The sequence below is a fragment of the Festucalex cinctus genome, chromosome 12, assembly GCF_051991245.1.
Source record: "Festucalex cinctus isolate MCC-2025b chromosome 12, RoL_Fcin_1.0, whole genome shotgun sequence".
Lineage (NCBI taxonomy): Eukaryota > Metazoa > Chordata > Actinopteri > Syngnathiformes > Syngnathidae > Festucalex > Festucalex cinctus.
The window spans coordinates 22,876,238-22,901,647 of NC_135422.1; the positions used below are offsets into that span (position 1 = coordinate 22,876,238).

The 25,410-nt window shown below is 41.4% G+C and overlaps 2 protein-coding genes across 2 annotated transcripts in view; one reads left to right on the plus strand and one right to left on the minus strand.

Moving 5' to 3' along the window:
• LOC144031953 (calpain-1 catalytic subunit) overlaps nt 1-1,473 on the plus strand; it is a 34,893-nt gene extending 33,420 nt beyond the window's left edge. The window contains exon 38 of the mRNA XM_077539498.1: nt 1-1,473. Within this exon, the coding sequence (XP_077395624.1) occupies nt 1-27 (27 nt within the window). The 3' untranslated portion in view covers nt 28-1,473.
• tpo (thyroid peroxidase) lies at nt 646-22,129 on the minus strand. Its single transcript, XM_077539511.1, has 12 exons — nt 21,658-22,129; nt 21,387-21,547; nt 21,184-21,313; nt 20,828-20,957; nt 18,985-19,170; nt 17,548-18,033; nt 7,345-7,603; nt 5,849-6,019; nt 3,697-3,934; nt 2,514-2,722; nt 1,560-1,756; nt 646-1,294 (listed from the first exon to the last, which is right to left on the minus strand). The coding sequence occupies exons 1-11, from the start codon at nt 21,753-21,755 to the stop codon at nt 1,566-1,568; spliced, it is 2,259 nt and encodes a 752-aa protein (XP_077395637.1). The 5' UTR covers nt 21,756-22,129; the 3' UTR covers nt 646-1,294; nt 1,560-1,565.
• Between the last annotated feature and the right edge of the window lie 3,281 nt (nt 22,130-25,410).

Consider the following 25,410-nt stretch of genomic DNA (forward strand, 5'->3'; position numbering starts at 1 on the left):
TGGATGCAACTTTCCATGTCTACCTGAAGATGGGTGAGAAGAAAACAAAGGTGCATTTGATTGTGCCAAAAAAGAACAACAGTGGAAGAATGCATTCACATAAAAGGGCATAAAACAGATGGCTATGTTTGCGCTCTGTACTTGATGATTCCAGGTCAAAGCCTCTCGTTATTGTTTTTAATCGTATCTGTACTAAAATATTTTTTTCGGTGTGATCTGAACTACGATATCTACTGCATTATTAAAATCAACTACTGTACTTGTAAAATCAATCATGAATAAAAATGGTTTCAATGATTTCCTTGAAAAACTGCTAGATGATTTGATATCTATTGGAATATAGAATTATGAATGTATTGTATATTAACTCCATAACAAATACAAACAGGAATGCTTCCAACATACAGCTATTTGCTGTTTTCAGGTCAAGGTGTAGGATAGTTGTCACATCCATGAGTGGGCTGGGTCTAAAAATAGCTCAACAGTGATCATTTGAAATTTTAAACAGATTTACAAAATAATGTAAAAATATGTTTTTTATATTTTTCTGTTCTCTACATTGTTAGAACATTATAAATTGATAGAAGTATTGTAATATATATACATTTTTATTAAAATTGATCAGTGTCAAACAATGATTTTATCATTAAACATATTTTATCATTACCATCTAGTTTGGTCCCCGGATCTTATATTTCATCTTAAATTGAACAGCTCTACATATCCAACTGCATTGCACACACAAATGTCAAAAATTGAAAACATGGAATATTACTAGTTGTAAGAAACAAACATTAAGGCTGCAACTGCTCAGCAAACCAATATATGCCGTGGATAGCAGCAGTACCTTTTCCACAGATAATATTTCATTTCATTTTATTTGAAAAGGACAATGCACATCAATGAACAACATAAGTTGTAAATATGCCAGATTCTAGTAGCAGTTGCTAATTTGCATCTGTAGTCCCCTTATACATATATTAACATATACATATCACATAGAAATACAAAATCAAGATAAAACAAATAAGCTCATACAATATGCAATATACAATATTTTATTTTGGTTTCTGTCTAACTTTCCTGCTGGGTAGTTAATCTGCAAATGAGTCACAAAAACACATTATGAATTAAAAAAAAACAAAAAAAAAAACAACACCAAATTTCATCTTAATTAAAGAGTCACTTAATACATGACTGAAACTAAATTTTCCTCTTGGACCCAAAGGAGGATTGCAGCATTTCCTGTGGTGGGGAGGTCTGCTCCATTGTCTCTCCACTTTCAAGGGAATTCCTTGAGGAAATGAAAAGACGTGGTTATTGCTTGCCAATCTAGTTTGTGCAATTATTTTGTAAGCATTCAGGGAAAAGTCAAGATGTTAAGATATTCATTTGTTAAGTAATTGTATTTGTACCAGTAGATGGGTATCACACTCCAGTCAGAGTGCAGCATAATAAACAGTGTTCCCAAAGGCAGAGATTTGCTTTGGTCATGTCTGGTGTGAAAATAACTTGCTAGAAAGCTATTGAAAATACAATATTCGATATTCAGCACTTACATTTGACTAATTATTGCATGAATTTTCACAATGTGGAAGTTTGTCGCTCCACTGGCTTCCTTCACAAGTGATCAAGGCATCACCCGTTAATTTAAAGCCGTAGTAACAGGAGTACTGGGCCACCAATTTGCCAGCTAATGAGAGCAGTACGTAATCACCATTATCTATCTGTCCGGGAGAGCCACAACGTTTCAAATCTGGGGGCGGAGGATAGATTCTCATGTTAATACACAATACAAATGGCATGGTTAATACACTTTTAACTCAATTATTTTGCATTTTAAACGATGAAAAGCTGATATATGATAACAGTTTCAGGTAGCCTATTATTTGGAATGAGGACAGCTTAAATGCCAACATGATAGCAGTTGGAGTGATGGCATACCATCAGTGGTGTCCAAACTCGGTCCTTGAAGGCCGGAGTCTTGCAGGTTTTGGATGTTTCCCTGCACCAACACAACTGTTCCAAAGAACAGGATCATTATCAAGCTTATGCAGAGATTACTCATGAGCTTCAGGTGCGTTGGAGAAGAGAAACATCCAAAAGCTGCAGGATTCTGGCCCACGAGGACCGAGTTTGGACACCGCCGATCTAGATAGTAATCTAAATAGTAAAAGCGCTACGGCAGATCAATTTTAATTTTACATCTTGTCCTGCAATCAGGCATGACTTCAAATAGGAATTCCCAAAAGCTAACAAAGTGTTGATCTGTTCAAATATAAAGAAAACAACCTGAGTGCTGAAAGTGCTGAGGCATATGGATTCTACTTTGTGCCATGTTGGTGGGTAATTATTCCGGTCAGAAATGCCCAAATGCTAACATTGTCATTCAACAGTTTAGCAACCTCAACATAGAAGCAGTCAGGTGCTAATTCTCATACAAACTGATACAATGCTAAAATGCTAACAGTTCATTTGCTTCATGATTAGCAGCCGTCAGGTGTAGCGCATACCTTCACTTTCTTCCTCTTTCCACGCCTCCAAATTTATTGCTGGTAAATTGTTACAAGAAACGTAACCTGAGGGGTAGTTCCCAAATACGAAGGCGTCTGGTGGGACCTCGGTGATGTCAGTATTGTCACAGATGATCTTAGACAATGAAACTTTTAGAAGTTCGTCCCTCTGCTGGTGGCTGAACATGCCGTCTGCCTCCCACCAAAACCTTGGAAAAAGAGGTAACTCAGTATTTAAAGCAATACCTGTCGTGTTAAGTGTTGAAACAAATTAAATCGTGGAATGATTGGACATTGTGCCAAATGGAATGTGTCAATGATTGACATGGAACAAAAATCTCTACAACATGAACAGCAGTTACAAATAAAGTGACACATGTTGGTTGGGCAATCTCCCAAGCTCCCTCGAGGACGCTGCCAAGGAGGTAGGGCTGCTCCACAGTTTCACGGCCAAGACGAAAACCACACTGCTCCTCCTGAATCTGAAATTCAAATTCCTGATGGACCCTCCTCTCCGGCATCCCTGAATAGACCTTAACAAGAAGACTGATGAGTGTGACCCACTTGTAGTTGGAGCATACCCTCTGGTCTTCCACAATTCCACTATTGTTGTAAATGTGCAGAAAAATTATATTCTGCAAGTGTAACAAAATGTTGGTCCTATTTTCATTTTATTGACGTCACTTTACTAATGGCACGCCAATATAATCTTGACTTTCTTTCTTTTGGTAACTGATAGATTATTCATCTGCATTTTATTTTTTTTTTTTTTAAAGGTATGGTCCAACAGATTTGTTTTGGTCTGTCTGGGACGTTTCTGGGTGGAGACCCAACGTTTTCCTTCCAGCCAAGCCACGGAGGCAAGCGACTATCAGTGACATATGCTAATTTTGCTGCACCAACATGCACACCTGATTAGTGGGCTGGTTTCACGCTCGTTCCTGGTTGGTGGACTGATTCCGTGGACGTGTTAAGAGTTTGAGTCCTGTGTCTTGTCTGCATATGCAAGTCGTCTGTGCGAACGCGCATTCCTGATTGGTGGGTTGCTTTCACGCTCGTTCTTGGTTGGCTGCTTCCTCGATCGTCAGTTTTGAATGTTGTGCAGCAATGTAAAAACTTCAGGCCATGCCTTTAAATATTTGATGGCCCAAATGTCCTTGCAAATTTCCAGTATAGCTCTCACCTGTCGCCGTCACGGAGTGCTTTCATCTGCTTTGCAATCAGGCATGCAAACACAGGACCAGTTCTTGAGCCTGGCAGAAACGCTTCAACAAGTCCTCCGAGCCATACGTCAATGTTGTCAGGGTGTTTGTACAGTTGAAGTATCCTCTCAGCAATACTGGCATCACTTACAACCTGTTGAAAGTCTTGGAGTGTCCCGATGCGCTTCAGTCCGCAAAAATCTCTCCAATCATTGTACCCTGTAAAGTAAATAGTAAATGAGCTTTCATTCATATATTGTAATTATTTTCTATCGTCAAGGTACTAATATGGTCTCCTCATTCACCTCCACATGCTACGGCATCCGAATCTATTGGTGGTTGAAAATAATTGAAGGATACTTCCACTTGGTCACTGGAAGGTCACTCCACTAAAGGCCATATAATATTCTGTATATAACAAATGATATAACTATATGTGCAGCGTATTAAAAGGCTTTGTGGCTACATCGGGCTTCTACTATTCAAGTTTTACGTTTTTGTTTGAACAATTCACCTCAAAGAGTTATTCCCCTTTAAACATACGTTAACAATTGAAAACATGTATTGATGTGTGAAAACATATTAAGTTAGAATATAATGGCTAAAATAATCATAATATTATTATTATTATTATTTTTTATTTTTTTTATTTTTTTACAGTGTAGCAGGCAGGATGGTATCATATGCCACTCTTTGACCGCCATAAACGTTTAAAGACGTTCAGTATAAACCTAGAATTGGCCGCCATAGACGTTAATTGACGTCTACTATGTTTTTTTATGGAAACGGGTGGAGGAAAGCCTTGGGTAGTTGTGCTCCAAGTATCAAGCCGATCGGGTTACTATAATGAGTATTCCTGGCCACTAGATGGCTGTGATGAGTCTTTTGGACAAGATCGGGTAGGAGACAACAGTAGAAGAAGAGAGGCGGAGCTAGAGTGTTGAGGGGGAGAGAATGGCTAACTTGGCTAAGGGAGTCAAAAAGGCTACAGATGGCAATCAGCTCACGCTTGATCCTTATTTTCAAAGCTCAAAAGCATCGACCAGTGCTCAAGAGCACAGTGATGACGGAGTTAAGTCATAGTTGAAGCGGTGACGCGGCCGTTTCGACCGCGTCCGAAGGCCCCACCGGCTAGCGATGCTAATAACGTCCTAAAGGCCTCAGTATGCTTCTGCGACGGGCTCGCACGGGGGGGTTACGGCGTTGCTCCGCTCATGCGTTTGCCTTCCGACTTGTGCGCAATACACATCACAATACACATCGGTGTCTGCTGGAGTTTCACACCAAGTCCCGCTGTCGCTATGGCTGGGCCGCCACAGAGTGGCGATTCCTCTGCATTTTATGACGGATTCAGGAAGTTCAATTTAATTCAGAAACACAAAACAAAGCCGGGGGGAGAGTAAGTTCATCACCGTGGCAATTAATTATTTCCAATTTGCACCGGTGTCGGCCGTAAACTCGCCAAAACACAACAGCCGTGCGCTCAGCGAACACAGTTTTTTTTTTGTTTTTTTTTGTTATTGTTGTTTTCCGCCTCTCGTCCCAGGCACATATCCACATGCACAGCCGTGGTCTCCGAGCAGGAAGTCGATTTGCGCCGCCAGTTGCCTTCACGGAAACTATCTGGGCGGGGGGCGGGGAGAGAGAGAGAGAGAAAAAAGAAAAAACGCCATCGAACGGACCAATCAGAAGCGAGCTACGCCCCGCCATCTACGGCGTCCAAGGATTGGCGACGTGTGCACGTCAGCCGGCCACGAGCGACGCGGCACTTAAAATTCATGAGCGCCGTAGATCATGTGATCGACGGCGCTCATCGACGCGAGAGCAAACGTGGAGGACGGCGCTCATCGACGCGAGAGCAAACGTGGAGGCATAAATTAGGCTTTAAAATTCATGAGCGCCGTAGATCACGTGATCGACGGCGCTCATCGACGCGAGAGCAAACGTGGAGGCATAAATCTCGCGTCGATGAGCGCCGTCGATCACATGATCGGCGGCGCTCATGAATTTTAAGTGCCGCGTCGCTCGTGGCCGGCTGACGTGCACACGTAAATGTATGAAGAAATGCAATGAAGATTTCGAGCAACATGAACAGACAATATTATAGGTTCCAATTACTGATTGTCCACCAACCTGGGAGACCATGATCTCGTCCTCGCTGCAAGTTCAACGCAGCCAGGTCCATGTCTTGTGAGATAGCAAGAACAATTAGCCTTCCTGTCAACTCATCTGTCATCAGCTTGCTTGAATGGATGGCTGCAGCTTCCGTTCCAATTGCACCTCTCAGGATAGGGTCAATCCCACCTTAAAAAAAAAAAAAAAAAAAAAAAAAAACTTTCTCTAACCTCAGAAGATGTATGAAAAGCAACATACTTGCGAACAGTCACTACATACTATTTTTGCATCCCCTAAAACACAGGTGTCAAACTCCAGTCCTCGAGGGCCACAGTCCTGCATGTTTTAGAGGTTTCTCTCCTCAAACACACATGATTCATCAGCAAGCTCTGCGGGAACCTGATAATGATCCTCATTATATGATTCAGCTGTGTTTGAGGAGAGAAACCTCTAAAACATGGAGGACTGCGGCCCTCGAGGACTGGAGTTTGACATCTGTGCCCTAAAACATACTGTACATACTGTACAGGAAGAAACTCTCCATGGACAATAGATGACAGAATTGGTCAGGTGATTTTCTTAAAAACGTTTTTTTTTTTTTCTTTTCCCCTTTTTTTCCCTCAATTTTTTATTTTTATTTTTATTTTTTATTTTTTAAAGAGCTCAGAATTGTTCATTCGGTAGTCTTACCGATTCAACGTCTTATCATCATTGCTCTTTTTTGTGTGTGTGTGTGTGTGTGTGTGTGTGTGTGTGTGTGTGTGTGTGTGTGTGTGTGTGTGTGCGTGGGTTTGCGTGCGTTTGCGTGTGTGCGTTTGCGTGCGTGCAAATACGTATAAATTTATACTCATTAATTCACCTAAAACCTTATAAATATCCCATTACCCTTCGCCTTAACCAGGTACTTCAGAATCTTGCCAGAGTCGTGAGGTTTAAATGGTCAGGAGACCAGAGAAAAGGTCAGAAAAAAATAAAGAGATTTTTTTTTTTTTTAATGGATGGGGGGATAGCATTTATATTGTTTTGTTTGGTTATCTATATCGACAGAAATATTCCGGATTCATTTCAGAGTTGATTACAATGTATTTTATTTTTTGAAACTGTTGTCTGTAATAGTTTAGATATTAGAAGAAAAAAAAAACTAATGGAATTTTTCATTTTTTAAAATGTTGTATTCAGTGCAAACTCTATCTCATTGGATGTGGTATGCACACCTAATTTGAATCCTTCCAGTTTGAATGTCTTCTTATTTGCAGTTTTTTCCTCCTTTATGTGCTTAAACAACTGATAATATTCTCCTCTATAGATAGATAGTGTATATGGAAAAACATACTTGTATGTTCTGCCACATAACCACATTTTCTGCCTGGTCATTCATTACAATGTTGAATTTGCCATGCCTAAGTGATCCATTAGGGAACATATCATATGGTGGTGGTGATGGTGACAATTTCAGCAGGGTACAGAAATGAAAAGCATAACTGTGACCAGTCTTATGGAGAAATTACTCTTACCTTCTTTGATGATTCTCCATGGACTGAAGAAGGTGTCGTGCAGCTTTAAGCTGGGGAAACGTTCATCTTCCTGGTAGCTCTCATTGAGTCGCCTGACGACCGGGGAGATAGTCGCATGACCGAACCGGAATGCCGCCGTGGCAAAAACATTTGAGGCAGACGGGTCCACATTTGGGTCATATCCTCCATACGGTCCAATGTAATTGTCAAAAAACTCCTTACCAATTATTTTTGGAAGATAATCTCTCATAGTTATAATCTAAGAAAAACAAGACAACAATATCAATTATCAAACTAAAGCCCAATGAGAAAGTACCATTACTGGTACCCTGCTATGAAATTATATATTAAAAAAACCTTGTGTGATATGAATGCAAATACAGTAGGATTTACAATTAAATGGTATCATGTAATTTAAAAGCCCCGTTTAGACATACAAATAATAAGCATGTGCATATTTACTCCATCCATCCATCCATCCATCCATCCATCCATCCATTTTCTGAACTGCTTACTCCTCACAAGGGTCGTGAGGGGTGCTGGAGCCTATCTCAGCTAGCTTTGGGGAGTAGGCGGGATACACCCTTAAATGGTTGCCAGCCAATCGCAGGGCACACAGAGACGAACAACCATCTACACTCACAAGCACACCTAGGGATAATTCGGAGCGCCCAATTAACCTGCCAAGCATGTCTTTGGAATGTGGGAGGAGACCGGAGTACCCGGAGAAGACCCACGCGGGCACGGGGAGAACATGCAAACTCCACCCAGGAAGGCGTGCATATTTACTCTAGCAGATAATTAAATCTGTCCTCTGCTCAGGTGCCTCAACTTTATCCTTACTTAAGAGAAACATCTCCTGGATGCAACTGGGACGCATCATCAGTGATGTAGCCTGGGTTCATTGAGTGTTTCGGGTCTCGCAACATCAGACACTCTTGCCCAGGTGACCCAGCCGAGGTTGATCAAGCCTCGGCTTGCGTCCCAGTAGCAGTCCACGGATCTGCCCTTTTGAGCCATAGCCACCTGGTGGCTTTCTCTGCAGCTTCGCTAACTGACTTAATGGCTTTCTTCTTGGCCGCCCCTGATACACCCAAGCGTCCTAGGACTTTGCAGAAGGATCGACCAAAGCCTCTGCAGCCAACTTCTATGGGCTCATAGAAGATCTTCCAGCCCCTACCCCTGCATTCCTCCACCAGTTCCTGGTACTTTGCACGTTTCCTCTCATTGGCTTCCTCCATGCGCTCTTCCCAGGGTACTGTGAGTTCCAGCATGATCAGGTGTCTTGAAGCCTCAGAGGTAATGATCATGTCTGGCCGGAGAGATGTTGCTGCGATGTGCTGGGGGAACTTTAGCTGTTTTCCCAGGTCGACTTGCAACTGCCAATCCGAGGCAGTGTGGAGTAGTCCTCTTGCTGTCTGTGGACATGGCTGGGGTCTCTCTCCTGCCTTGATGAAAGGGACTGCCCTGCTCGGAGCTTTGTGATGTGTGTTCGTGCTGATTCACAGGGCTATGCTCTCAGCAACTGCTTTCAGAACCTGGTCATGGCGCCAGCGATAGCGACCTTCAGCCAGGGACTTTGGGCAGCTGCTGAGGAGATGTTCCAAAGAGCCTCTTCCAGAGCAAAGGGGACAGGTGGGTGTCTCACTCTTCCCCCACACATGAAGGTTCGCTGGGCTCGGGAGGGCGTCGTAAACTGCCTGCACAAGGAACCGGACGCGGTGGAAGTCTGCCTGCATGATGTTCGACCAGGTCACTTTGCGCTTTAACACGCTCTCCCACCTTGTCCATGCCCCCTGCTGCCGGAGTCCAACTGCCCTGGTCACTCGCTCTTCCTCCACACCTGCTCGGACCTCTTCCTGGAGTAGCTGATGTCTCTCCTTTCCCCGGGCCTGGCTCACTTGGGTCTTTGGGAAGTAGCCCAGGCCTGCTCTCCCCGTTGCCAAAACCCCTACCAGCGCTTTCTGCCTTAGGCGTGACTCTGCCACCTCCACTGCTTTCTCAGCTCTCCACTTCCTTCCAGTTCTCACTTCGATCCCTGCTGATGACACCTTGTTGTCCCTGGAATCCCTGTACTGTAGAGCCTCTCTTGTACGTGCCACCTTCAACTCTTCAGTGAGCCCACTGAGGGGTAGCTGGAGGGTGTTGCTTGTCCCGTACAGGGCAGCGCTGGTGAGGCTGCGGGGAAGTCCCAGCCACTTTCGAAGAAAGCCACTGATCTTCCTTTCGAGAGACTCCACAGTTGTTAATGGGACTGCATAAACAAGGAGAGGCCACAAGACTCTGGGCAGGATGGAGTGCTGGTAGATCCAGGCTTTAAATCTACCTGGCAAGCCAGACTTGTCCACCTTGGTGAGCCACGCTCCCAGTTGTTCACCAGACTCCTGTATGGCAGCAGAGTCTCTCAAAGTTGCATCAAAGAGCTTCCCCAGGCTCTTAACTGGCTGTTCCGAGATTGTCGGGATCTCGGTTCCCGAGATCGAAAACCGGAACTTGTCCATCACCTTTCCCCTCTTCAGAACCATGGATCTTGACTTGGAGGGCTTGAAGCTCATCCTCGCCCATGTGATGTGTCTTTCCAAACCCTGCAGTATCCACCTGCACCCTGGGACAGATGTTGTGGTGATGGTAAGGTCAACCATGTAGGCTCTTATGGGAGGCTGGCGAACACCTGATCTGGATATGGGCCCTCTACATTCCACCTCTGCAGCTTTGACCACCATGTTCATTGCCAATGCAAAAAGGGTAACGGAGATGGTACAACCTGTTATTATACCTTTCCCAAGGCGATGCCAGTCAGATGTTACTGACCCAGAAGTGAACCTGAGCCTGAAATTGGCATAATAATCCAGGATCAGGTCCTTGATCTTATTAGGGACGTGGTGGAGGTGTAGAGCAAGCTCCACTAGTTTGTGCGGGATGGACCCGTAGGCGTTAGTCAGGTCCAACCACAACACAGCAAGGTCACCTCTGTTCTCATGGGCCTCTCTGATGAGCTGTGTGACGACACCAGTGTGCTCTAGGCAGCCAGGAGCTCCGGGAATCCCACCTTTCTGGACGGAAGTGTCGATGTAGTTGTTCTTGAGGAGAAACTCGGTCAGTCTTCGGGAGACGATGCTGAAGAACACCTTCCCTTCCACACTCAATAGTGAGATTGTCCGAAACTGGTTGATGTTTTTCGAGTCCTCCTCCTTGGGAATCCAAACTCCCTCAGCACGCCTCCACTGGTTGGCCACTCTCCCCCTTCGCCAGATCACCTTCAATGTCTTCCACAGGTGCCGGAGAAGCTCTGGGCAACGCTTATAGACCAGGTAGGGTACACCACTTGGGCCCGGTGAAGATGCTGACCGGGCTCCCTTGATGACTTCCTCAACCTCCTTCAGGCTCGGCTCCGACAGCTTGAACTCCACTGTTGGTGGGTCAGGGCTAATGAGAGCTTTGTTGTGACCTAGCTCTTCTTCCCTCAGTGGGTCGGTCATTGTGTTCCGGAGGAAGTGGTTCACCTCTTCACTTGAACACTCGAGCCGGCCACTGCGCTTGTCCCCAAGCAACCGCTTAGCAAAACGGAAGGGATTGGCGATGAAGTCCGCCCGCTTTCTAGCTCTCTCTCTTCCTCGCCTCCTGTGCCACTCTGCTCTGCGTAGGGTTGTCAACTTCTTCCGCAGGATGTTATGCAGTTCTGCCAACGGTTGCTTCTCCTCCTCAGTAGCTCTCTTGAACTGCTTCTTGAGGGTTCGAAGCTCCTGGCGGAGTTGATGTATCTTGGTGGCTCTGCGGTTCATGGTGTAGGAGGTGGTCTTGGTATTGACATATTCAGTCCAGCCGAATCTCTCTGAGCCAAAGCTGACGATGATGGTGGTCATCGCTTGGAGTCTGCTGTCAACATCTCCTTTGGCTGTGGCTTGGATGATCTTACACACATCCTCGTCAAACTGCCGCCACTCGCTCAGTCTGCTCGCTGGGGGCCATTTTATCCGCTGCTGTGGAACTACTCTGCTGGGGTTGGGAGACTCTGGCACGTGGAGGGACTGGGATCTGTGGGTTGCCTCCTGTCCGGGCTCCTCCTGCGTCTCACCAGGTCCAGGACCTGTGCGTTGTACCTCGCTCTCCCGCTCCAAACATTTCATTCTGGCCTGATGGATTTTTAGGCCGTGATTGTTTTTGCATCGCTTGCCGCAGATACATATCGTAATCGTAGTCTGTTCGTTTGCAGGGGTCGTTAACCGTTGGTCCGTCCTGATTATATTTACTTCATTACAGAAAAAAAAACAGAAAACCAAAGTGAGAGAGGTTCAGTAGTAAGATGTTGTGAAATAATTAGAAAGGGCTTTGCCATTAGCAACCTGTTGACACACATCCGCTCACTTGCTGAGTTGTACAAAACAATTCATCTTAAACTCTGCTGTTTGTGTTGTACACAATGGCGGAGCCAGAGGGGGGGCCGGGGTGGCACGTGCCCCTGCTGAAATGTGATTGGACCCAGCAGACGCCAAATGATTGACATATCACGGCACCGGCGCAGTGACGTCGCACGCCTGGCCGATGCAGCCTGCCAGCATTTTTTTTCAAGCAGACGCCTACTAATTGTTATGCCCCTCCTGAACAGTGGCTGGCGCTACTTACGACAAAGCATTATAATTCACCTCACTAGGAGTCTGGAAAAGGAGAATCATCTGTTTTAAGGAGCAGTCTCCTGAGTACCGGCACATCAAGAATGCATGTTGGCATTTGGCTATATCATGTTTGTTTGCCTGTGAGACGTGAGTGACTGTTTAAAATAACTTTTATGTTAAGATTATGGGTGTCAAAATTGTCGTGTTATTATCTCGTTAACTTAAAATGCCTTGAACGGCACTATTTTTTTTAACGCTCGATGAACGACCGCTCCTTATTTGGAAAGGCTCTACTCAGGGAATTCTAGTCACCACGCAGTAGAAACGTCCACGTCAAAACTACCCAATAGAAATGCACTGGAGCTAAAATACAATGTTTAAGGGGCAGAATATAGGTGGAGGAGCCATTTGGACTGTGTCTCACCACTACCACCCGTGCCTTGCTTTGAAAGAACGCACTCGGTTAGCCGTTGCGTTCGCACCGAGCACCAAGAGGCGTCCATGGGCACCCTGAAACAACCGTGAGAGTAAAGAGCCGAATGGACGCCGTCTTGACAGTTGGAGTGAGCCCAATCCTATTTATCTTTAAATGTGAGGCGTATTTTATTCAGCATCTGAATAAGGCACATCCTATTTCACTTAACAAAATAAAAGCCTAGCGCGAATGCATATATTTGTGGGGACTGTGTTGTATTTTACAGTTTTAAAAATGTGCATAATTTCACAAGTTACTTCATGTTAAAAAATTAGGCAGCTCCTAATATGAAAAGAGAAATGCATTGAGCTTTCACTATTGTCTTACAAATGCAATTATATCATGTTGTAGTGATAGAAAAATGACCCAAAACATTTCAGTCACGCTTTGGTTTGGTTTTACAGTACAGCACATATTTTATTTTTATTTTTTTTAACTTTTTTTCTTGAATTGTTATGAAATTACTCTATCAATGACTAAAAAAAAAATAAAACCATATTGAAATTTGGGGGGGTGTACATTTTATTGTAAATGTAGGTATAAATTGAGATATAAAATGTGCAATTAATGTGTGATTAATAGTCAGTTAATTATTGAAGTAATGCGATTAATTATGATTTCAAATTTTAATCCACTGACACCTCGAGTTCAGATTTTTTTGGACGGACATCAATAAGCAATGTAGTTTTGTGCAAGCTAAAAATAGTATGTTGTTGTTGTTATGCAAGACAATAGCACCTTACAATGGTTGAAAGTTCAAACAGACACTAACTGACGTTTGCATTTACAAGTAGAAGTGGAGGATTTATTAACATTATTATTAATTAATCACATTAATAAATTATTCGGTTGTAAATGAAGTAGTAGTTGGAGTAATAAATTTGTTTTTCATAAGGTGTGTGGAAAATTAAGTTTGGCACTTAGACAGGATCTTTAGTCATACTGTAATACAAATTTGCATTATGTTCATATAATGTTATGTTGATAAAAGTACTGTAATTGCATGAATACAGTATCTGCGTGTGCGTGCAAGTTCATTCAAGTTAAACAGTGCTGAATTATTTTTTTTGTACATTTTATACATTCTTAATAAACGGCACATTATGTGCAAAAATCTCCCCTGTGCTTAATATGTACTTAAATATATTTGAACATTGATAGAGACTCCGATTGAAATTAACATGAAAACAAATTTGGGGCGGCACGGTAGTCGAGTGGTTAGCACATCCGCTTCCCAGTTCTGAGGTCTCCGGTTCGAGTCCAGGCTCGGACCTTCCTGGGTGGAGTTTGCATGTTCTCCCCGTGCCCGCGTGGGTCTTCTCCGGGTACTCCGGTCTCCTCCTACATTCCAAAGACATGCATGGCAGGTTAATTGGGCGCTCCGAATTGTCCCTAGGTGTGCGTGTGAGTGTGGATGGTTGTTCGTCTCTGTGTGCCCTGCGATTGGTTGGCAACCAGTCCAGGGTGTCCCCCGCCTACTGCCCAGAGCCAGCTGAGATAGGCGCCAGCAGCCCCCGCGACCCTTGTGAGGAATAAGCGGTCAAGAAAATGGATGGATGGATGAAAACAAATTTGGCATCATCTTTGGATGAAGTATCCTTGCCCCCCCCCTGGCCCCCCTATTTATAAAAGTCTGGCTCCGCCACTGGTTGTACACCACACACAGAAGCAAACTATCACATGCATGTACACTATTCAAATCGTTGCTGTCCTATGAATAACAACTATGTCCCATTTTTGGCATGTTTTACACTTTTCATTTATGGGATGAAACTGAATGCCATGGAAGCCCATTCCCACCAGTTAATAAAAAAAAAAAAAAAAAAGTCCCCCAAACCATCAGAAGCCCAATGGGGGGTGGGCGGGGGTGAGTTCTGTCAGAAGCCAGATTCCTATTACAAAAAAAAAAAAGAAAAAGAAAAAGAAAGTTTTACCTTCATGAAATCAACTTTTAGATTCCCGTTGAGTGTGACAAATTGTTTCAGACTTTGCTTGCCGATGGATGTCTTATGCATGGAGGGCTGACAGAAAAGGTCTTCAACTAAAAATAAACAAATAAATAAATAAATAAATAAATAAATAAATAAATAAACCTTTTTATTTTCATTTATTTATTTTTGTTTACTGGTGTGAATGGGCTTCCACATTCAGACATTACAAAACCATAAAACTAAAAAAAATATTTCAAAAAAATGCACATAAGTGTTTTTCACAGGTCAGCGACGATATGTATGAGTGAAAAGGGCCTGCAAACAGTTCTGCTGTTCTCCACAGGGGATGGGACCGCATCAGGTGTGGGGGGACCTCGGCAGTTGCCAGGAAACAAGCAAACATCTCTCACACAGCTTGTTGCCATTTTTACATTTGTCCGCAGTGGGACTCAAACACGACCCTCCGACTCAACCAAATTCCAAGCCAAAGCCAAATTCCTTACACATACTAACACAGCTACAGCTGCCACAACATTGTAAAAGGACTGAAAAGTGGAAGAGAGATGCTCTATGTGACAAACATTTGCATAACCACTTCCTTTTTTTGGCATTAGTGGAAATGTCGATGTGTCATTCATAAGTTTGTTATGTTTTGAAAGACACTTTATACCAGTGATTCCCCCACAACAGACCCTAGAGTCACCTCTGGCCAAATGTAAATGTATGCTTGCTAAGAATATTCATCAGCATGCACAAGCGTGTGCAGTCTTCTTCATCATGCAGCAGTGCAAACCTTTTGAGGTAATTTCAGTCCATTCTTTGACATGACTCCATGTTTGTCAAGATCCACTGGCAAACTTGAGCAATAATTGCTCTTTTCTCGCATATGGACAGTTTTGGTAGAAGATTTCTAATCGTCCATCATCATCATCCGAGTTTCCCACTAAACTGTGCAAATGACTGATATGACGATTCCCGACGAGCGTGACCTTGGACAGTTTCATTGGTCAGATGTGACGAGACTGTCAGTAAATCCATTGGTGGCATTAGAAATTCACCACCTCACATTTATAGCTGCAGGCTTGAAAATTTCAGTAGGTGAGCCTAATCAACACACACCACAGCTCCACTCGTCACCTCCCTTGTTACTATCTTATTGATTGTTGTAGCTCCTCCCTTTTGGTCTTGCAACCTTAATTAAACTAACCCTAATCTTGCAGAATGACAACATCATCTCCTGGACCACATACGGGTAATCATATTACTTCCTGCTCTGTCTTGAACCGCAAGGTCGTGAGGACTGAGGCTGCTCTGCGCTCTTTACTGGATCGTTAGACTCAACTCTGCCAGACCAACAACAACAACAACAACTAAAACTACAACAAAAATCAAAATGCTTACACTACTTATTTCAGTTCTACAAATTCAAAAGTGTTCAGCTTCTTCACTATTAATACCAAGCGTGTCGCTGTTGTCAAATCCAGCTTTTTTCATCTTAGGCAGCTGGCTAAGGTAAAAAAATCTTCTATTTCAGTAGCACTTAGAAATGGTAATCCATGCCTTTGTTACATCTCGGCTGGATTACTGTAATGCACTTTACTTTGGAATCAGCCAGTCCTCCCTGCAGCGTCTCCAGCTTGTCCAAAATGCTGCTGTGCGTCTCGTTACTGGTGCCCGGAAGAGGGAACACATAACCCCTATTCTGGCCTCTCTTCACTGGCTGCCCATGAAATTTAGAATCCATTTTAAGATTCTTCTATTTTTTTTTCAAATCTCTCAATGGTCTTGCCCCATCTTATCTCGCACCCCTACACACCTGCCCGGTGCCTCAGGTCAGCAGGCCAGACTCAATTGGAGGTACCAAGGGCTAAGCGGAGGCTTAGAGGAGATCGAGCCTTTGCTGTTGCCGGTCCCTCCCTTTAGAACGACCTTCCACTAAATATTAGGCAGTCCCCCTCGTTATCCTCTTTTAAAACACGTCTTAAAACACATCTGTGTTCTTTGGCTTTTGGAGCAACATGAAACTTGTTCTTGGTGTTTTGTGGTGTGTATGAGTTTGATGTTTAGTCTACTTATTTATCAATGCATTTATTTATTTATTTGTTCACTCGCCTACGTCTTATTAATTTACTGATGTAAAATGTACTTGTAAAAACAAACAAAAAAAGCAAACAAACATGTATACACACTTCAAAATGTTTGCTTTGTTCTTGTTTTGTTACCTTATTCTTTACTGCACAACCGATTTATGTTTCATGTACAGCACTTTGTATACAGCAATGCCTGTTCTTAAAGTGCTTTAGAAATAAAGTTGAGTTGAGGACTGGTGTCTCAAAAGATGCATTCCAAACCCAAAGAAGAACTAATTGTGGCTGCTTCACCATGCTCACAAATGCCTTGTCTTCCAACAGACTTCATGAAAGCGTGAAAACATCATCATACATTACATAATTCTTCAGTTTCATTTGGGAAACTCTGCGTATTATCATATGGCAAAAAAATAGGCAACATATATAGACATAATGTTAGGGCCAGGCAATATGGCCAAAAAAATAAAATCCCCCCCAAGTTATTCTGGAAGATTCTGATTTTAATAGATTCTAATCGAAGTAATAAATGAAATGAAATGAAATGAAAATAACAAATTAATCAAGTGATTGTTTCACTCACAGTTTTCTTGCACTTGTGTGAGTAATGTAATGTGTATGTGTCTTCATTTTGTCATTAAAGGGATACTTGACTAATTGAGACATTTTCAACTGTAAAAAAAAGTTCATATTTTTGTCTATAATTAATGTGATAACTTCTTTATTTTTCATGAACAATTAAGACCGTTTAAAAAATTTTTTCCACTTGCTGTTGACTGAAGATGACATCACCTGTGATGAGGAAATAGGTAACAACCAATCACACCATGATTGGTCGTTACCTGTCAAGGAAGACAGGTGATGTCATCTTCAGTCGATAGCAAGTGGAAAAATGTGTTTTAAAAGGTATTAATTGTACATGAAGAAAAATGACATGATCAAATTAATTCTGGACAAAATAACTTTTTACTGCTGAAAATGGCGCAATGAGTCAACTATCCCTTTAAAGACAGAAAACCAGTATCAAAATGACGCCATGTGAGCAAAGTTCAATCTCAACACCGATATTTTGCAATATGTGCAGTAATTTACTGTACCTGGTGCTGAGCCCCAATGATCTTGCGTGTTTCTTCATATATGGTCTCAGCGTTCCAGTGACCATTGAGGAGTTGAAGTGTCTCTGCTATTAGATTGTGTTGCCTCATCCACAGCATATGCAAACTGGTCAGAGGCAGACCCTCGTTGACGCGACTGTCTCCAGCACGGAAACATGCCAAATGTTCCTCCCCATGGAGACAGACTGATTGCAGAGATTCTTCAAAAGGTAGGAAGGGTCTTCCTTTGGGGTCCTGTAAGTGCTCATTAACAGCGAGTTTCCCGTTCAACCCGCAGAGGTCTCGCAGAAAGTTGTTGACTTTTGAACTCGAGCCATACACGACTGAAGCATCAATGAAGGATGTGATGGAATTCATCTGCTGTTGCTGCAAGGCTTGCGAGATGTCAGGCCCAAAGCCGTTGAAGCAGGCTGGTAACGAACGGTTGAAAGGCATGCAGCTTGGTGTACCTGCGATGTTGTCATGTGCCTGGGCAAACGAATGAAATTACAGAAAGTAAAAGTCGAGTGGTTTTTGATTTACAGCAGGAATGTTTTGTGTTCAAAGCTAGAGTTTGCACATCTCACTGTGAAGTTAGGCGAATGAACTACTGGCATGCCAAACTTGTTTTTATCCTCGCCCTTGTCGTACTTATGGGGTCCTTTGGGGGTGGGGGTAGATTTTAACGGTGAAACCACATGAATGTATATGTCACTAGGTATGTCAAAAAACACTTTCCAGTACGTACCTTAATTGATTCGGTTCACATTGAGTACAGTAAAGACAAAAAAAAATAAAAATAAAAATGCAAGTAGTATCTAGTTATCAACCCTGAAACAGATTTAAAGTGGAAGGCAAACTTAATCATTTCTTGAGAATAATATGTTATATGGGACCTCACTAGTCTAAAAATGACATTCTGTTTAATAATACATTTGTGGAATAAGAGGTATGCAGCAAAATTCATCCATTTTTATCCATTTTGCCACCTGCTGTCAACTTAAAGACGACGTCAGAGTTGCTCAGGGCTCAGGCAACGATCCATCACAGCTCATCTGTTTTCTGAAGCTGAGCTGTAATTGGTTGTTACCTGAGACCTCAACAACAATGATGTAATTTTCACTCGACAGGAAGTGTTAAAAGAGCCGTCTTCTGATAGTGATAAAAAACTTTTTTTTTTTTAAATTGACGTAAGTGGGTTTTCGTCTGTCAATCCGTCAATGGCGGGCTGCCCATCATTTTGCTGAGGAATGACGATTGGCGATTACAATGCAATTCGTCTTGAAATGTTGACGGCTTGACGAATACGGTCGGGTGTCCCAACAGAATATGCAAAAACATCTGCAGAAAAGCTCCAACTTGAGTCAGTAATTATTTGGAAGTCAGTTTAAGAATGGATTGGAAAAAGTGCGGGAGAATGTTTGCTGTGTTCCAGTTTACCTGGATTGGAAAGCAGGGATTCACATTTTGACAGTTGAGGCAATCATCTCCAGGTTTCCCGGGGCTTTGAGGGGTAAAGGTTATGTCGTGGTCAATGTATTGGCCCCACTCCACAAGCATGTGAGAGTACGCATCATCTTCACACTTGATCGAGCTCTCCATGATCTTTTTGCTCACTTCCTTTGGCTGGTGAAATTTCACAAGACATCTAGTCAGTACTTACAATGAGAACAGACATGAATGCAATGCTATGCTGTGCCTGATAAATACTGCCTTCCAGAAATATTGAAACAGTAAGGCTAATCCTTTTGTTTTAACAAAAAAATGAAAAAAAAAACCAAAACATTTTGACATCAAAACATGAACATAGAGTCAGTGCTGAGTTCAGAATGTACTTACTGTAGCATCTCGGGATTAATATGAGCCACTTCTTCAGCCTCTAAAGGGATAGTTTGGATTTTTTTACATGAATCTCTATTTCATCCTCACCTCCAGCTGTCTACAGCTGTCTACAGATCAGCTGTCTACAGCGCGACACGCAGTGATACGAACGAACAGAAAAATAGTGCCCGGAGGTAATGGAGTCTGACTTTTTTCTAGGGTGAAGTTTATGGAATCAGAAGAAGTTTTGTGATGGAAAGGTATCACTCTTTTGAACACAAATAGTTTTTAGAAGAAAAACGCTTTATTTCAGTGACCCCAGCCAACTTGCTGGACTATTTTCCTCTCGACACCGGACCAGAACTCATGTCACAGAACGTTGTCAGGGGTAAGTCAGTGCTGATCGCACACACTGGAAGTGAGGATGAAATAGAGATTCATGTCAAAAAATTCGAACTATACCTGATGGTGCAACAGGACCACGTTTGCGTAGCAAAGGGGGTCTACATTTAGCTAGTGTCTTATTGTATTGATGTGGTCAATTCTGAAGTGCATTCTGCTTGTATAGTATTGATGTTCATGTACCTTTTCCCAGATACAGTCAGCTGTCTTTATTTCATGAACAAACATCAACGAATTTAAAGAGGTGCTAGAAAAACAGATACCACAGCAGGTCCACACCAAAGTTTCGACCTCTACATTGATCCAAACCTGGAACTACAAGCTAAAATGTTGCTCTCGTGTCTCATGTCCATCTGTTTGTTGTGAAATGAAAAGCCAAATGTTTTCAGGCTACAGCAAAAAGGAAGGAACTGGCCTCACTCTTCCATTACTATTAGACAAGAGTGTGTTTGCTGGTGCAAATTATTGCAAATTTAATCACTAGATGAAATGATTGTTGTGTTGTGTGTTCCAGAAAGTTCCTTGTCCCAAATGTCTCATTTCACCCAGTGGAGAGCAACTATAAACACACCATGTAATTGAAAAAAAATAATAACGTGCAAAATAAAATGCAAAGCATTCAACCATAAGAAGCTTGCAAAAAAGAATGAATGATCCTCTATGCCAGTTAAGACTTGAACATAGTAAAAATGCCACTGGAGGAAAGACAAGACCCTCAATTGTATGATGAATGTACATATTAAAACTGAAATTTAATGAGAAAAAAATAATAGCTATTCACTTGCGGAACAAAAAATATTTCAAGATAAATACACTGGATGTCTTTGAATGCATAGACCTATTCATATAATTGTGACCTGTCAAACAAAATGATGCTGCTTTGAAATTGCTGCTGTAAAACCGCCCTAAAAAATAAATTCAAACCTACATTAACTAGAGAATGCAGGTTACGCACAATTACACTTTCAGTTGCATTTTGATGTATGAAAATTGCTACATCAATAAAATTTGATTTGAATACTAAAAAAATATTTCTTTCTTTATTTTTTTGACATATTACCACGGGAAGCTCAAATCCATTATAGAGCCTTCCTGTGTTCCAGCCTTTGGGTTGTCGCACTCCATCTTCATATTGAGGTGGAAGCCACCTTACCAAAGGGATGTTGGCTGCTCCCCACAGATGATTGTGCCTGGCAAAAACAAACAAACATCAAGACTGATTTGTGATGCACAACAACAAGTACACGCGTACACGTGTGCAGTGATATAGTCCTCAATTTCTTTCTTTTTTTTTTTTTTTTTATTACATCTCTCAACATTCACACCACATTTTGGATTTATTGACTCTCATAGTTAGTTAATAGTTGAATGGTCTAACTTTTTGACATTTGTGTGGATCAAAGCATTGTAGAATACCTATTGTTGCACATGCCATTTATGGAGCGATACTTGCTGAGGTAATGATTATGGCAGATAGCTGCATGCGCTGGAGGTCGACATCCTGACAGTTCTGCCATCAGCTCCACGTGCTCCCACGAAATCAAACCTTTGCAGAAAAATCAGCAGAGGACGTTCAAAGATTCATTGTTGTCGCGCCTTACTATTAAAAGTGAGCCTGCCTGTTGCTGTGATATCCCTTTTAAACCTCTGCTTCAGTTTTTTGTGAAGGCCTTCCAGAGTCGATTGAAAAAGCTCAGCAGCACGTCCGATCTCAAGGGTCTCCGTCTCAGTTTGTCGACGAAATGCAAAGCCACGAACGGAGGACACGGGTGAACTTCGTCTAGGCACACAAATGAAAAGAAAATGAAAATGTGTCTTTCTCAAAGGGACAGGTATTTTTTTTTCCATAGAAATTGTGATAGACGATAGGATTCATTTGGCTTGTTATACCTTTGTCTGGTTTGAAAGGCCGTTTCATCAAGCATTTGAAGACTTTCTTGATATGATGACATTATGAATTTTCGAATGGATGTCGCTGCAGGGAACATGGCAAGCCAAAACTTCTTTTAGTATATAGTTGTGCATTTGTCAAAAACAAAAAACAAAAAAACAAACATGTAAAAAGCCTTGTTTGTTTTTAATGATGCCACTATATATATCACTAGTATTTGTGTAATTTGGAATTTAATTTGAAATTCATTTAGATTTGACTTTGAAATTAATTGAAAGTAATTTTGAAACAAAAAAAAACAACAACCACATTTTATTTTTCAATAAAGAAGGGTTCAATGAATGTGTATAGGAAACTTGTGGGGTTCAGTACCTGCAACAAGGTTAAGTCTACACGTAATGATTGTTTGTTCAAATCAAACCACATTTGAAGCATGTTCAACTCCTTGTCTGTTGTTTGCTGTAAGTGACTTTGATCATCACCTGAATAAAAATAATTGTGCCATATGTAAAAAAAAGTACCTCATCCATTATTTCTAGCAAATTATAATGTTCACTGAAGTGTTGTAGTGAATAATTTGGGTCACAATACTGACCCCTGGGGGACACCGTAAGTAATATTTGAAAATGCTGAACAATGATTGTCAATTAAATACCAATTTTGATTAGTAATATGTCAAGATTAATGATGTTTAATGTCAATGAATTCATGATTTTTATTGTCTCTTGCTTGATCATATTATTGCATGGTCTGTTGATTTATTACCTCCGACTCTATATTGATTTTCTGAGAGTAAATTGCACTTTAGTAAAAATGAATCTAATCTACTGTTTACTCCAATTTATCTAATATTTTTGAGAATTGTGGAAGTAATGAAAATTTGTATTTGCTGTCAGGTTTGCACAATGGAATAAGTTTAACAATTTTCATTTGGTTTGGAAATGTACCCATCTAGAATGATAAATCACTTATGTAGCGGAAGGGTTTAGAAATCCCATTGGTTAAAAGTGGAATGGATGGTGACTGTTTTGTGTTGTATTCATTGGAGGACTTATTAATTTATTTGAAATAACATCTTCAAAGAAACATGTGAGCTGTCAAAATTATCCGGACTGCCTGTTACCATGGAGGAGCTAGCAGACTTGCCCCACAGGTATTCACATTTGCATAAGTAGAATTTATCTGAAAAAGCAATGGAAGTAAAAGTATTTATTTAATTAAAAAGTATCTCTCACGATGTATAAAGCATCATTTAAAACATGCACCTACAAGCTCCCCCTTTCCCCCCAAAAGGCATATTGTTATAAAGCAAAGCCTCCAGGAACTAATTCACAAAACACAGAGGGGCCTATTCACTAAAGGTTTGCGTCGCCATTTGCACCGCGCTAACCGGCAAAAATGGAGCAATCTGGAAGCGCCTAATTCACTAAATACGCGCAGATGGGGAAATCCGTCACTAAGTGCTTTGCCAACCAGATTGCGTTACGGTGCGCCGGTGTTATTTGTGCGTATGTAAATTAGGTCATTTGCACACATTTGACGCAAAATATGCCCACTCCAATGCAAATGAGACTCTTTGATATGCAGCGTCTAATTCACTCCCGCCAGCACAAATAGCCACACAGAGTTTGCGTGACGCAAATTATGTTTTTGGAAAGCATGTCCAAATCCAAATCCATTGCCATGTGTGGTAAATCAGGTGCAAATTTGCTCCAAGCTGTCAGTTTTGTGGGCGTGTTTGCGCCGGTATATGATTAGAGCAATATCCTTAGTGAAAAGGTGGGTAACTGGGCGCGGACTGCGGGTGCAGTTGTGGTGCAATATTTTGCGCTATTACCAGACGCAGCGCATTCTTAGTGAATATGCCCCAGAGCATTTATCAGGTGTGTATATTTTCTAATCAACTTGTGCCCATTTTCGACCACAATAGAGTCACATTTCAATGCAGTAAACCAGTGGTGTCCAAACTCGGTCCTCGAGGGCTGGAGTCCTGCATGTTTTGGATGTTTCTCTTCTCCAACACAGCTGAAGCTCATCAGCAAGCTCTGCATAAGTCTGATAACAATCCTGTTGATTGGAACAGGTGCGTTGGAGCAGGGAAACATCCACAACTTGCAGGACACCGGCCCTCCAGGACCAAGCTTGGACACCCATGCAGGAAACAAACCACAAGTAAAGAATGGTGCCATGCTATGTTCAGTGTATTTCTGAAAGATAAATACAAGAAACAATTCATTCTAATAAATAAACAATAATAATAATAATAAAAAAGACTTACTGTTGAGCAAGTTGACTTTATCCGTTGACATAATTGTTGAAATAATGCAAAAAATGATGACCACGCCAAAATATAACCTCACGCAACAAGCCATTCTGTGTGGGCTAAAGTCAACAGTAAAACTTGCTGCCCTTTTGCTGTTCCGCTTTACTTTAAATTTTGTGTGTACTCTTCATGACCTCCCCATACGTGCGCCTGAATCCGGAGCCAAAGCTTAAATAAACCATCCCACACTAGACTAGAGTGACTCAAAGATTCTTGTCTTCTTTTGTAGGTGGTTGAGGTGGGGGGTGGATGCAATTTATAAAGAAAAAAAAAACAAAAACGTGTTTCCTCCACCCCACTAAAATTACAGCTTTGTCAGCTGCTGGAAGTCTGCAACAACTACAGAGACAAAACACGTGAATGTTACTGATTGATGAATATACATATACATATACATATATACACACACACACATATATATATATATATATATATATATATATATATATATATATATATATATATATATATATATATATATATATATATATATATATATATATATATATATATATATACATACATACATATATATATATATATATATATATATATATATACATACATACATACATATATATATATATATATATATATATATATATATATATATATATATATATATATATATATATATGTTATACATATTCTTTTTGTTTCCATTTATATTTATTTTTATATACATATTTTTCTAATTATATTGTTTTTATATCCATTTTTATTTTCACTTTTAGTCATTTATGTAGTCATTAATTTATTTTGAATTTTGGTCCTTTTTTTGTTTCTTTCTTTCTATTTTTTTTTTTTTTTTTGCCTTGCTGTTGTCAGGACTATAGAAACATAAATAATTTTGAAAATGTCAAATGTTTGATAGCCCTAAAGTGACTCTTCTGTCCTGTCAATTTTACGAGTTCTATTTCCTGAAGTTATGGGATAAATCTGACCAAAAACACGTGTTTGTATTCTTGTTATCCATTAGACACCGGAACGTGCTTTCTTTATGAAAATATTATCAGCTCTCTACCATGAAGTTGCAGGCATCCATGCCCAGACATGAGCACATTTAAAAGTGAGGTTTAAAACTTGCAACGAGATGTGTTGCTTTCAGTGTGCGTAACACGAGCCCTTGAAGTGGCCCTGGATGCATCTTATCGCCATTACTGCAGTTTGCGTTCAGGCTCCAGTGGAGTCAAGCGTGAGCGTCATGGCCTGCTGAAAGTTGAGCATTGTACTTGAAAGTCCCCCTTGAATCTGCTGATGTAACTTCATGAAGCCGCTTGAGTCTGCAGCCAGCTGTTTACTCAGTGGCTTGGTTAAATTACTTCACTTTTTCTTCCTTAGGTAAAACCCGAGTAGCATTCACACTCCACTCCATAAGAATTGGAACAGTGAGGCTGTATTGCCCTTGTTTGTTACTCACGCACGCGTC

What these genes read in the sequence shown, in the direction of transcription:
- tpo (XM_077539511.1), bottom strand. Translation starts at nt 21,755, where the DNA reads ATGTTCCCTGCAGCGACATCCATTCGAAAATTCATAATGTCATCATAT. An exon ending in TCATTGGGGCTCAGCACCAG is followed by an intron (nt 7,604 to 17,547) that starts GTACAGTAAATT and finishes TGTTTTTCTTAG; the next exon opens with ATTATAACTATGAGAGATTA. An exon ending in ATGGAGAATCATCAAAGAAG is followed by an intron (nt 6,020 to 7,344) that starts GTAAGAGTAATT and finishes TTTTTTTTTAAG; the next exon opens with GTGGGATTGACCCTATCCTG.